The sequence below is a fragment of the Argopecten irradians genome, chromosome 4 (genome assembly GCF_041381155.1).
Source record: "Argopecten irradians isolate NY chromosome 4, Ai_NY, whole genome shotgun sequence".
Taxonomy (NCBI): domain Eukaryota; kingdom Metazoa; phylum Mollusca; class Bivalvia; order Pectinida; family Pectinidae; genus Argopecten; species Argopecten irradians.
Window position 1 is genome coordinate 20,759,338 of NC_091137.1, and position 14,811 is coordinate 20,774,148.

Sequence of the window (14,811 nt, forward strand, 5' to 3'; positions counted from 1 at the left end):
TTCCATGACCTTTTGTATGCAATTAATTTTCGCGAATTCTAATGGACCGTGAAATTGTGCTCATTGTACAAGTTCATAACATAGCACACTATTTAGATTAACCATTCCATAAGTTGATGGTTAACATTGATAAATTGACTAAAATGTATTTTATTGTATTGTGACATTCTATTTGTCTATTAAAACATACGTTAAAGTGATTCTTCTTCTTTCAATGTTAAAGATTAAAAGAGATAAAAGAGATAAAAATGATAAATCAAGAGATCTATATATAAACATTTTGATTCCCACCAGGCCTATTATAATTAATTCTTTTTATATTCATTTTTGTCCATAACATATTGAAAATGTGTATTCAAGTACCACAATAACACTAGTAGCAGGATTTTATGCATTCATCTTGTAATTTATTTAAAATTATCTTATCAAAACTTCGTAATAGGGGAAAACTATGACAATGACGGATTTTACAAAGGACTACGACATTTCCGTTGAATAAAATCCTACTTATAATAAAAAGAGTATTTAAAAAATGGAGGGTACATAGTGCGAAATTACACCGTTTTAAAACGATGGAACACTGCCATTTTGATTTATCAAAAGAGGATCTAATATTTGCAAACTTATCTTTCGTTGATTTTCTGTATTATATATGTAGGTGGCTTCAAGGAACATGAGGACTATGGGGGAATAGATATGGAATGTGGATGTTTTATCTGCCTTCCATATATTGGTTTGTTCCTTCCCAGTGATGTCAATGACCACACCAACACATCCGATGGGAGGCATGATGTCCCCAACTCATGCAACAACCTTAACCACAGATGCCTCAAATACAACCCCAGTACCAACAACACATTCGATGGGAGGCATGGTGGCTCCAACTCCTGCAACAACTGCCATCCCAGACGCCACAACTACTACCCTAGTATCAACAACGCATTTCATGGGTGGCATGATGGCTCCAACTCATGCAACAACTGCCAACCCAGATGCCACAACTACAACCCCAGTACCAACAACACATTCCATGGGAGGCATGGTGGCTGCAACTCATGCAACAACATCCTCAACCGACAAGATGCCTCAACTACAAACCTCCCATTACCAACAACACATTCCATGGGATGGCATGATGGCTCCAACACATGCAACATACTGCCAACACTCAGATTGTCTCATTCAAACTACCAAACCCCAGTGGTCTTTTTCAACAAAACTCATTCCATGGGAGGCATGTTGGCTTCCAACTCATGCAACAAATGCCAACCCAGATGCCACAACTACAAACCCCAGTTTACCCCAACCACACATTCCTTGGGAGGCTAATGAATGTTGGCTCCAACTCAATGCAACAACTGCCATACCAGATGCCACAACTACAACCCAGTACCAACAACACCATTCCATGGGAGGCATGATGGCTCCAAATCATGCAACAACCGCAACATTCACAGATGCCCCCAACTACAAAACTTCCAGGTACCAACAACAACATTCCATGGGAGGCATGATGGCTTCAACTCATATGCAACATACTGCCATTCCTCAGATGCCTCAACTACAACACCAGTATCAACAAACATCATTCCATGGGATGGCATAGGTGGCTCCAACTCATGCACCAAATGCCATCCCAGATGCCACAAATACAACCCCGGTACCAAGCAACAACATTCCATGGGAGGCATGGTGGCTGCAACTCAAACCAATGCGCAACATTGCCAACCATGGGACCCCAGTGTCAACAACACATTCCATGGGTTGTTGGCTCCAACTCATGCAAACTAATGCAAACCCAGATGCCACAACTACAACCCCAGTACCAACCACACATTCCATGGGAGGCATGATGGCTCCAAATCATGCAACAAATGCCAACTCAGATGCCCCAACTACAACCCCAGTACCAACAACACATTCCATGGGGAGGCATGATGGGCTCAAACTCATGCAACTAACTGCCATTACCAGATTCCAGAATGACCAACAACACATTCTTTGGGAGGCATGTGGGCTTCAAGTCATCAACAACAGCAACCCAGTATGCCTCAAACTACACAGTATAACAACGTACATTCCATGGGAGGCATGATGGCTCCACACTCATGCAACAACTGCCATTCCAGATGCCCTCCATTACAAACCCGAGTAACCAACAACAAAACATTCCTTGGGAGGACATGATGGCTCCAAACTACATGGCAACAACTGCCATTCAGATTGCCCCAACTACAACCCAGGTACCAACAACGCATTCCATGGGAGGCATGATGGCTCCAACTCAATGCAACAACTGCCATTCCAGGATGCCCCAACTACACCACTTCCGTACCAAACAACACATTCTTTGGGAGGCATGGTGGCTTCAAGTCATGCAACAACTGCCAACCCAGATGCCTCAACTACAACTCCAGTACTAACAACCGCATTCAATGGGAGGCATATGATGGCTCCAACTCATGCAACAACTGCCATTACTCAGATGCCCCAACTACAACCCCCAGTACCAACAACGCCATTCCATGTGGAGGCATGATGGCTCCAACTCACATGCAACAATTGCCATCTCAGATGCCATTCAACAGATGCAACCCCAACTACAACCCAATCCAAGCATGATGGAACCAAGTCAACACTATTCTTTGGGATGCCCCAATACAATGGCTACCAACAACGCATTCAATAGGACTCATGCATACAACTGTAACAACTGCCATCCCAGATGCCTCAACTACAGACTCCAGGTACCAACAACACATTCCATGGGGCATGGTGGATCCAAATCAAGACTGGTGCCAACTCAGATGCCTCAACTACAACCCAAGTACCAACAACTCATGCCAACATCTGAAGGCTCCACATCATGCAACATTCAGATGCCTCAACTATACAACCCCAGTACCAACAACACATTCCATTGGGAGGCATGAATGGCTCTCAACTCATGCCAACTCAACAACTGCCAACTCAGATTGGAGGCAAGATGGATCCAACTCATTTTCAACTGCCAACAATCCGATGCCTCAACTACAACCCAAGTATCAACAACGCATTCCATGGGAGGGCATGATGGCTCCCCAAAAACCCCCCCCTCATGTTACAACACTTGGCCACTCAGATGGCCCTCAACTACAACCCCTACCAAACAACACATTCCATGGGTGCGGCATGATGGTCTCCAACTCATGCAACATTAGATGAATTCCTCCAACACAACCCCATTACACAACACATTCCATTTGGAGTCATGAGGAACAACTCATGTTTTAAACCACTGCCCAATACAGATGAGCCTCAACTACAACCCCAGTACCAACAATAACACATTCCATGGAAGGCATGATGGATCCAAGTCATGTGCCTCAACAACAACTGCCAACAACTCAGATGCCTCAACTACAAAACCCCCACAGTACCAACAACACAGCCCCAGTAACAATCCAACGCATTCAACTAGCCAACTTCAGATGCAACATTATGCTTCAAGCCCCATAACAACAACACATTCCATGTGGGAGGCAATAACAACTCAATCAACATTATCAACCTCAGATGCCTCAACTACGACCCCAGTACCAACAACACATACCATGGGAGGCATGGTGGGATCCAAATCATGCAAACACTCAGAACTGTACCAACAACTCAGATGCACTCTGCTCAACTACTACACCCCAGTACCAACAAAACACATTCCATTGTGGAGGCAATGATGGCTCCAACTCATTGCAACCGACTGCCACTCAGAAGCCTCTACAACCCCAGTACCAACAACGACATACCATGGGAGGCATGATGGGCTCAACTCATGCAACAACCCCAGAATGCCTCCAACTACGGGCCCCAGTACACAACAACATCATAACCATGGGAGGCATGATGGCTTCAAACTCATGCAACAAAACTGCCAACTCAGATGCACTCAACTACAACCCCAGTACCAACAACACATTCCTTGGGAGGCATGATGGATTCCAAATCATGTTAAAACGTGCCAACTCAGATGCCTCAACTACAGAACCCCAGTATCAACAACGCATTCCATGGGAGGCATGAATGGCTCCAACTCATGTTACAACTGCAATCCAACTACAGATGGACGCACTCAAAACTACAACCCCAGTTAACCAAACAAACACATTGCCATTGGGCGGCATGATGGCTCCAACTCAATGCAAGCAAATTTGCCAACTCAGATGCTTTATCAACTACAAACCCCAGTACCAACAACACAGTATCATGGGAGGAAGGCATGTTGGATCCAAACTCATGTTACACACTGCCAATTCAGATGCCTCAACTACAACCCCCAGTACGGCAACATACACATTCCGGATGATGGCATGCCATTGATGCTTCAATCTCATGCCAACAACTGCCTCAATCTCAGATGCCCTCCAACTACAACCCCCAGTACCAACAACACACTCCATGGGAGGCATGATGATCAAAGGTCCCATGTAACAACTGCCAACTCAGATGCCTCAACTGCAACCCCAGTATCAACAACGCATTCAATAGGAGGCCTGATGGCTTCAACACATGCAAGCCACTGCCTATGATGCCACAATCAAACCCCAGTACCAACAACACTCCATGGGAGGCATGGTGGAACCAAAATCATGCAACAACTGCCGAACTCAATGCCACAACTACTACCCCCCCCCGCCATATCAACAACCGCATTTCCCATTGGGAGCATGGATGAACTCATGCCAAACTGCCAACTGTAGTCAGAATGTCACAAACTAACTACCCCCAGTAGCAACAACGCATTCCATAGGGAGGCAGGCTTTCAACTCATGCCACAACTGCCATCTGGCTCAACTTACAACCCCATATACTCATGCAAGGCTCAACTCATCAGACCACAATTGGCCAAATCAGATGCCTCAACTACAACCCCAGTACCACAACACATCTCATTGGTACAATGCATGGCTCCAACGTCATGCAACAACTGCCATGGTGGATACCAACAACACATTCCATGCATGAATGCTCCACCACATGCAATAACTGCCAACACAGATGCCTCAACTACAACCCCAGTACTCCAACAACCACATTCCATGAGGGGGAGAGGCAATGGTGGATCCAACTCATGCAACGACTTGCCAAATCAGATGCCTCAACTACAACTCCCAGCTTATCAACAACACATACCCATGGGAGGCTTGATGGCTCCAAACTCATGTAACATCCTCAACTCAGATGCCTCAACTACAACCCCCAGTACCAACAACACCTTCCACGGGTGGCATGATGGCTCCAACTCATGCAACAACAATTCCATCCTCAACACAACCCCAGTACAACAACACATATTCCATGGTAGCATGATGGCTCAACTCATGCACAAAAAATGCCAACCAGTACTACAACAGTATCAACATACCATGGGAGGCATGGTGGCTCCAAACTCATGCAACACGACTTCCAACTCTCAGATGCCCTTCAACTACAAACCCCCAGTCACCAACAACACGATTCCATTGGAGGCATGATGGTTCCAACTCATAGTTAACAACTGCCAACCTCAGTATATGCCTCAAATACAACCGGCCCAGTATCCAACAACGCATTCCATGGGAGGCATGATGGCTCCCAACTCATGCAACAACGATGCCCAACTCAGATGCCTACAAACTACAACCCAGTACCAACAACACACATTCCATTGGAGGCATGATGGCTCCAACTCATGTTACAAACTGTGCCAACTCAGATGCCTCAACTACAAACCAAAGTATTCAACTAACACATTCCATGGGAGGCATGGTACTGGCTCCTAACTCATGCATACAACGTGCCAAACTTCAGTATTGCCTCAACTACAAATTCCAGTACCAACAACGCATTCCATGGGAGTGCATGATGTCCCCCAACTCATGCCCACAATGGGCCATCTCAGATGCCTCCCTACACCCCCAGTAACCAACAACACATTTCATGGGGAGGCATGATGGACTCCAAAGTCCAATAGGTGCAACAAACTGCCAAATTCCAGATGCCCCAACTACAACTCCAGTACCAACAAACACATTCTTGGGGAGGCATGGTGGCTTCAAGTCAATGCAACAACTGCCAACCCAGTTCCCTCAACTACAACCCCTGTCTCAACAACGCATTCCATGGGGGGCATGATGGCTCCAAATCATGCTAACCTAATGCCATCTCATGTATGCCTCTCACAACTACAACCCCAGTACCAACAACACACTCCATGGGAGGCATGAAGGCTCCAAATTCATGCCATACAAACTGGCCAACTCAGATGCCAAACTGCTGCAACCCCAGTACCAGACAACAAACACATATCCATGGGAGGCATTGTCATGGATCACCCAACTCATGCCACAATTGCCACTCTTAGATGCCTCAACTACAACCCCAGTAACAAACAACACATTCATGGGAGGCATGATGGCTCCCTAGGTCGTGCAACAACTGCCAACCTCAGATGCCTCAACTACAACCCCTGTCTCAACAACTACATTCTTTCGGGAGAAATGGCGGTTTCAACTCATGCAACAACTGCCAACCCAGATGCCTTCTAAACTACAACCCCGAGTCATCATCAACCAACGCATTCCATGGGAGGCATGATGGCTCCAACTCATGCAGCAACTGCCATTCCCAGATGTTCTCAACTACAACCCCAATAAATACCACAACGCATTCCATGGGAGGCATGATGATCCCCTAACTCATGCCACAATTGCCATACCAGATGCAACAACTACAACACCCAGTGCAAACAACGCATTCCATGGGAGGCAGGATGAGTCCATACGTATTCCACAACTTCGTTTAAGAGATATTTGCGACGTTTGTTAAAGAGGCAACTGTGCTCAATCGGCATCTGTCGTTAACACTTTTGTATCCAAAACTCAAAATGTTTAACCGATCAACACCAAATATGTCTTCACTTTGAAGTCTTATTGGGAACCAACAGAAATCCACAAGTGAAGTAACAGTTCCATAACTGAAACTTTATTTAATAAATGAAAACTTCATCTACAACTGTAAACTGAAGCTGCAAATTTATATCATGACTGTTTTATTTACATTAGATAAAACTTTGTCTACAACTGAAGATCCGACTGCAACTTAATACTGAAATCATCAACTGAAAGCGAGTCGTCCTAGGAATATGATACTTTCAACTTACAACTGAAACATCGTCTATCTGCTGGGAAGTTACATCTTTCACTTGAAACTTATTCTAAACGTTTGAAACTGCATCGTTGCTCCACAGAATGAAGTTCCATCTACTATATCTGCGTCATAACCAGGGAATCTACGTTTTTCAAACAGAAGTAACTTCCACTACTGGTTTCTTGCATCACTCCTCTACACCCTCATCGTTACCACTGACCAAGTAACCAATTCTGCCAGCAATACAACATTAACCTACCACTACAGCAAAAACAACTACTGAAGCAGACCTTTACCCCTCTGAAGCTGTAGACCAACTGCATAAGACTCTTTCTTTACCACAACATCTATTCTTCTGTCGACCTATCAACAAAGAAATGTAAACCACCACCACACTAACACAATACATCTCCTACACATTCTAATGTGGCGGTAAATAAGTCTCCAACACAAGCCACATGCAAACGGTTTAATAGGACACCACCTAACATCTGTCTCCAGAGGCATACACACCATTCCATGGAGTGGAGTATAGATGTTTCAAACACATGCGACAAACTTCTAATACAAATTCAAAAACTACAACCTCAGTTTTCAACAACACATTACACAACCGGTAGGTAATAATGGCTTCCAACTCATTGCGACACTCTGCATTATAAAGGTGTACACCAAAAATACATCTTCCACACAGAAGCAAACTGCTCATACGATGGACAGTGCAGGCTTTCGTCATCTCTCGACAATACTTGGGTACATCCACGACGGATAATAAAATAACTTCAACAACTTTCCAATAGGCTACATAAAATCTGGCATTCCAATGTAAACGAAACAAGGCACCAAAGACATCAAACAATTGAAGCAGACGTTTCACAACTGAAACTTACATCAGATATTGATTCACACATCTACAGCAGCCGTAACAGATAATTTTATGTCAAACAATTGGATCTATGTACTACAAACTAATGCTCCGTACAACAACTGAGACAGCATTTGCATCTGAATGCTAATTAAGACAACCAATCTGTCAGCTAGAAATGAAACTTTATTAACAAATAAAACTCTCGTCTACAGCTGACGCTACATCTTCTACTACTTATTCTATCACTGAAATACCCACGTCATCCACAGAAAGCAGTTTCATCTACTGAAGGGGTGTTACTTACAATCAGAATCTAACGTTTTTCAACAGAAGAAACTTCCAATACTGTTATCTACACTCCACCTTTAAACCCCACGTCTTCCACTGACAGCTTCATCTACACACAAATTCAATATCTTTACGCCACAGAGTCCATATCGTCATGCCTGAATCTGGCTTTACCAACTGACGTTATGACTACCTGCTGACGACTTTGTTAATTAGTCACCTGCTACCTGACATAACAACAAAGAAATGAAACTACACGGACTAACAATCAATACTTTACATCATCCACATTAATATCAAAGGTTGGTATTGATTTCTACGGACCACATGCCACTCAATCCGTAAATGGACACCACCACCTCTGTTAATGCAAGCATCAAAGCATTCTATGGGCGGTATGGTGTCACCATCACATGCGACAACAACCAAGTACAGACACCAAAACTATAAAACCCATGTATCAACAACACAACTCTATGGGCGCATGAGATGTCTCCAACACATGCGAAAACATCCAAATACAATTGTGCCATAAACTTACAATTTCAGGATCTACAACACATCCCATGGGCGGCATGATGTCCTCCAGACACATGCGACAACCTTCTTGATGCAACAGCACAAGGACAAACATCAGTATCATCAACACATATCATGGGCGAGTTGTAATGGCTACAATCTCGTTGCGACAACGTCCAAATATAGGGTGTCACAACATCTTCCACAGATAGCGACTTCTCACTTCGGATAGAGTCACAATTGATCAATCGTTCAGTCTCTCGAGGACCACTTCAGCATCCAAGATGGATTTAAATAAAAACAAACTTTCAAACGTTTCCATCTGTCAACAGAAAAATATATTTTCCACTTTTATTAGAACTAAGCACCATAGAATCAACAAATGAAGCCTCTTCATCAAATATTTATGCATTTTTTACAACTGCAACTGAAGCTTTGGTCTACATATGAAAGCTTTGTCTACAAGCTGGGAACTGTTCTCTACAACTTGGAACATTGTCTACAACGGATGCTTCGGCTTACAACAGAAACTGCAACTGCAAATGAAGGTCCAACCACAAACCGAAAATGCCCATCTGAGAACTGAAACGTGACATCAAACCCTGGAAACTTCGTCGTACTGCTAACGTTAACATCTTCACTCTGTAACTTCATGCTAGCGCTGATAAACGTCCAAGTCCTCCACATGAGTGCAGTTCGAATTTTTTTCAATCACACTGGCACGTGGTGTACTACATCAGAATCTAAACAGTTTCAAACAGGAAAGTTACTTCCACTACTGTATCTATATCCTCCTTTACACCCACTGTCTTTCCACTGGACGCTGCATCCTACCACAAAAATCAATATCTTCCACCACTGCGGCAAATCAGACTACTGAATCTCGGCCTAAACACTGATTGTGAATGAATATGTCGCTGAAGAACTGTTTGTTAAATACGTCAACATGCTACTACCAGGCCATAACAACAAACCATGAAACAACACAAATCCAATTCAACAATCATACAACTCACTTTTTCCAATGGGTCGTATGATCGTCTACGTCACATTGCCACTCCATCGTCAATGGACACCTCCCCCTCTCGTTAATGCAGCATCTAACACATTCTATGGGGCGGTATGATGTTCACCAAACACATGCGACAACGACAAGTACAGATACCAAAAAACTATAACCCGAAGTATCAACAACACATTCTAATGGTCTGGAATGAAGTCTCCAACACATCGGACGAATACTTCACACAATTGTCAAAAACTACAATTTCAGGATCAACGACCACATCCCATGGGCGTGCATGAATGTCTCCTACACATGCGACAACTTCTGATGCAACAAGCCAAAAAAGTATCAAGCACTTCAGTAATCAACTAAACATTTCATGCGGCGGTGAACATGGCTACAACTCTGTGCGTCCACACTTCAAAATACAGGAGAGGTCACAATAATCTGCCACAGAAAGTCGAACTGCTCATACGATTGATCACTATGAACAATTCGTCAGCATCCCCGAGGACATTTCTGGCATCCAAGATTGATTTATAAAAAAATTTCAAACGTGTCTCCATTCGTCTACAGAAATGTCTCTTCCACTGTAATCAAACAAGGCACCCAAGAATCAACCAATGAAGACAACATTCACGACTGGAAACTTCATCAACACTGAAGCTTCCTTATACAACCTGAACCACTGAAGCTTAGTCTACATCCTGAAGCTTTTGTCCTACATACAGTAACGTACTCATCAACTGGGACCGTTGTCTACACCAGATCATATCGACTACCACAGTAACCTGCATACTGCAAATGAAAGTGACCAACCACCACCGGAATAAGCCAACTAGAGCTAAACAACTTTATTAAACAACTGAACACTTCGGTCCTACTGCATGCTGACTTACATCTTCAACTGAGTAACTTATGCATACCGCTGAACACGTTCCACTGTCCCTCGTACAGAGACAGTTATCATTTACTGAAAGGGTGTCCTTCATCAGAATTCAACGTCTTCAACAGAAAGTTAAACTTTCAACTACTGTCACTACATCCTCCATCTACACCCACATCTTCCACATACAGCGACATCTACCACCACAATCAAATACCATTCCATTAACATACAGTATTCAACTTCTGAATCTGGCCATACCATCTGACGTGTCATGACTACTGCTGAAGACTTATGTTAAATAACGTCAACTGATACTGGCCTAAGCAACAAAGAAATGTAACCCCCATCACCTAATACATACATCATCAACACATTCAATGGGTGTTCGTATGCTGTACAAAACTCATGCAATCCCAACGTCTTATGTGGACACCCACCAACTCTGTTCATGCAGACAATCCACACATTCTATGGGCCCCGTGTATGTGATGTCTCCCACACCTGCGACCTCTACCAAATAGCAGAAGACACAACGCAACACCAAATAACAAAACAACACATTTTATGAGCGGACATGATGTCTCCAACACAAGCACAACAACAGTACACGAAATGCCAAATTAACAACCCAAATATCACACACATACTTGTGGGCGGCATGATGTCTCAAACAACATGCGACAACATCAGAAACACATATGTCCAAAACTACCAACCCCAGTATCGAACAACACATTCAATGGAACGGCATTGAAGGCTCCAAAACAAACGGACATAACATCAAATACCAATGCAGGAAAAAGTTCACAACACCAGTATCAACATACACATTTTCTATAGGGGACAAGCAGTTACCGACACAACTCGTGCGGGGGTGTGGGGGGGAAAACCCCAATAAAAAACTTCAAATTTACATGTCATAACAATCTGCCACTGAGCCGTACTTTCATCAAACGAAAGATTACATTGAGCGTCTACGTCAACTCTCGAGGACCTCTTCTTCATCCACCTGAAGGATTATAAAAAAACTTTCAAACGCGATGCCATCGGTCTTTGTATAAAGAATATCTTGTTTATCCACTTTAATCGAACTCGGCAACATGGAATCAACAAGATGTTAAGCATCTTACATCAACATACTTAAACTTCATCAACATTTGATGCATCATCTACAACTAGAAACTGAAGCTTTGTCTAACATCTGAAGAATCGTTTGTAATACAAATGGCGAACTTTTTCGTACAAGGGATGCATCGGACTACAACTGAAAACTGCATCCTTACAAATGAAGGTCCAACCACAAACGAAACGCCATCTAAGAACAGAAAATATCATCTTACAACTGGAAAACTTCGTCTACTGAGCTAGCACGTTAAAGCTCTTCGCATCTGTTACTTATGCTTTACTCTGAAACATACCACTTCCTTCACAGAGAGGCAGTTTCATCTTCTGACAGAGGTTGTCTACGGTCAGAATCTACTTTTCTCAACCGAAGTAACTTCCACTACTGTATCAACATCCTCCTCTACACCCACGTCTTCCACTGGACGCAACAAAATCTAACCACTGAGAATCATTACCGTACCACCACATCAATATCACTTACTGAATCTGGCTCTCTTACCCACTGAAGTCAACGTATCAACTTCTGAAAGACTTATGTTAATACGTCAACTGAGTTACTAGCCATAAACAACAAAGAGAATGAAACTACACTATCCAATACTACATTCATTTTACAACATTCAGTGGGTGGTATGATTGTCTCCAACACCAGCCACTCTCCATCGCTATAATTGACAACACACCACCTCCCTGTTAATGGCAGAATCTACGACATTCTAATGGGCGGTATGATTGTCTCCACACCATGCGACAGCGTCCAATACTGATGACACAACCTGCAAACCAAAATATCACAACACATTTTATGAGCGGCATAATGTCACCCAAAACACAAGCGACAACAACAAGTACAGAAACCAAAACTACAACACAAATATCAAACAACACATTCCTATGGGCGACAAATGATGTCCTCCAACACATACGACAACTTCTAGAAACAAATAGGCGCAAAACGACAAACCCAAGGATCAACATACCCATTCTATGGACGGGCATGATGCTCCAACAACATCCGACAACATCAAATACAAATGCTCAAAAACTTTAAACACAGTATCAACAACAACATTATATAGGGGATGAAGGTCTCGACCACAAGCACCAGTCTTCAAATATAAATGTCCATAATCATTAACACAGAGCATAACTGCTCAAACGATAGATCACATTGAGCTATCGTCCAAATCTCGAGGACCACTTCTTCATCCAGAAGGGATTATTAAACAAACTTCAGCGTTCCATCGTCTATAGAAAATTTGTCTTCCACTGTATCGACTCGGCAACATGGAATCAACAAATGAAGCAACATTCACAACTGAAACTTCATCAAACATTGATGCTTCATCTACAACTGAAACTGAAGCTTTGTCTACATCTGAAGTTTTGTCTACAACTGGAACTTTGTCTACAAGAGATGCATCGACTACAACTGAAACTGCATCTACAAATGAAGGTCCAACCACAAACGAAACGCCATCTAGAACTGAAATTTCATCGACAACTGAAACTTCGTCTACTGCTGACGTTAAATCTTCATCTGTTACTTATGCTACCTCTGAAACATCCACTTCCTCCACAGAGGCAGTTTCATCTACTGAAGGGGTGTCTACGTCAGAATCTACTTTTTCAACAGAAGTAACTTCCACTACTGTATCAACATCCTCCTCTACACCCACGTCTTCCACTGACGCCACATCTTCCACTGAATCAATACCTTCCACAATAGCAATATCAACTACTGAATCTGGCATACACACTGAATCAACGTCTACTGCTGAAGACTTTGTTAATACGTCAACTGTTACTAGCATAACAACAAAGAATGAAACTACACAATCCAATACTACATCATCCACACATTCAATGGGTGGTATGATGTCTCCAACACATGCCACTCCATCGTTAATGGACACCACCACCTCTGTTAATGCAGCATCTACACATTCTATGGGCGGTATGATGTCACCAACACATGCGACAACAACAAGTACAGATACCAAAACTATAACCCAAGTATCAACAACACATTCTATGGGCGGCATGATGTCTCCAACACATGCGGCAACTTCTAATACAATTGCCAAAAATACAAATTCAGGATCAACAACACATCCCATGGGCGGCATGATGTCTCCAACACATGCGACAACTTCTGATGCAACAGCCAAAAGTACAACTTCAGTATCAACAACACATTTCATGGGCGGTGTAATGGCTACAACTCGTGCGACAACATCAAATACAGGTGTCACAACATCTGCCACAGAAGCGACTGCTCATACGATAGATCACATTGAACAATCGTCAGCTCTCGAGGACACTTCTGTACCCAAGATGGATTATAAAACAACTTCAAACGTTCCATCGTCTACAGTAAATGTCTCTTCCACGGTAATAGAACTAGCCACCAAAGAATCAACAAATGAAGCAACATTCACGACTGAAACTTCATCAAATACTGATGCTTCATTTACAACTGAAACTGAAGCTTTGTCTACATCTGAAGTTTTGTCTACAACTGTAACGTTCTCTACAACTGGAACGTTGTCTACAACAGATGCTTCGACTACAACTGAAACTGCATCTGCACATGAAGGTCCAACCACAACCGAAATGCCATACAGAACTGAAACGTCATCAATAACTGAAAATTCGTCTACTTTTGACGTTACGTCTTCATCTGCAACTTATGCTACGTCTGAAACGTCCACGTTCTCCACGGAGGAAGTTTCATCTACTGTAGCTGCGTCATCACCAGAATCTACTTTTTCAACAGAAGTAACTTCCACTACTGTATCTACACATTCCTCTTCACCCACGTCTTCCACTGACGCAACATCTACCACACAATCAATATCTTACACTACAACAGTATCAACTTCTGAATCTGGCCTTACCACTGAAGTGATGACTACTACTGAAGACTTTGTTAATACGTACTGCTACTGA

General features: G+C 43.0%; 2 protein-coding genes across 2 annotated transcripts; both read left to right on the forward strand.

Annotated features, from left to right (window-relative positions):
- Nucleotides 1–751: 751 nt before the first annotated feature.
- Nucleotides 752–1,606, forward strand: LOC138322157 (uncharacterized). Its single transcript, XM_069266208.1, has one exon. It carries the CDS (start codon nucleotides 752–754, stop codon nucleotides 1,604–1,606), a length of 855 nt encoding a protein of 284 aa, XP_069122309.1.
- Nucleotides 1,607–13,146: 11,540 nt separating this feature from the next.
- On the forward strand, nucleotides 13,147–14,811 carry LOC138322158 (streptococcal hemagglutinin-like). The gene has a single exon (XM_069266209.1). The coding sequence runs from the start codon at nucleotides 13,147–13,149 to the stop codon at nucleotides 14,809–14,811; it is 1,665 nt and encodes a 554-aa protein (XP_069122310.1).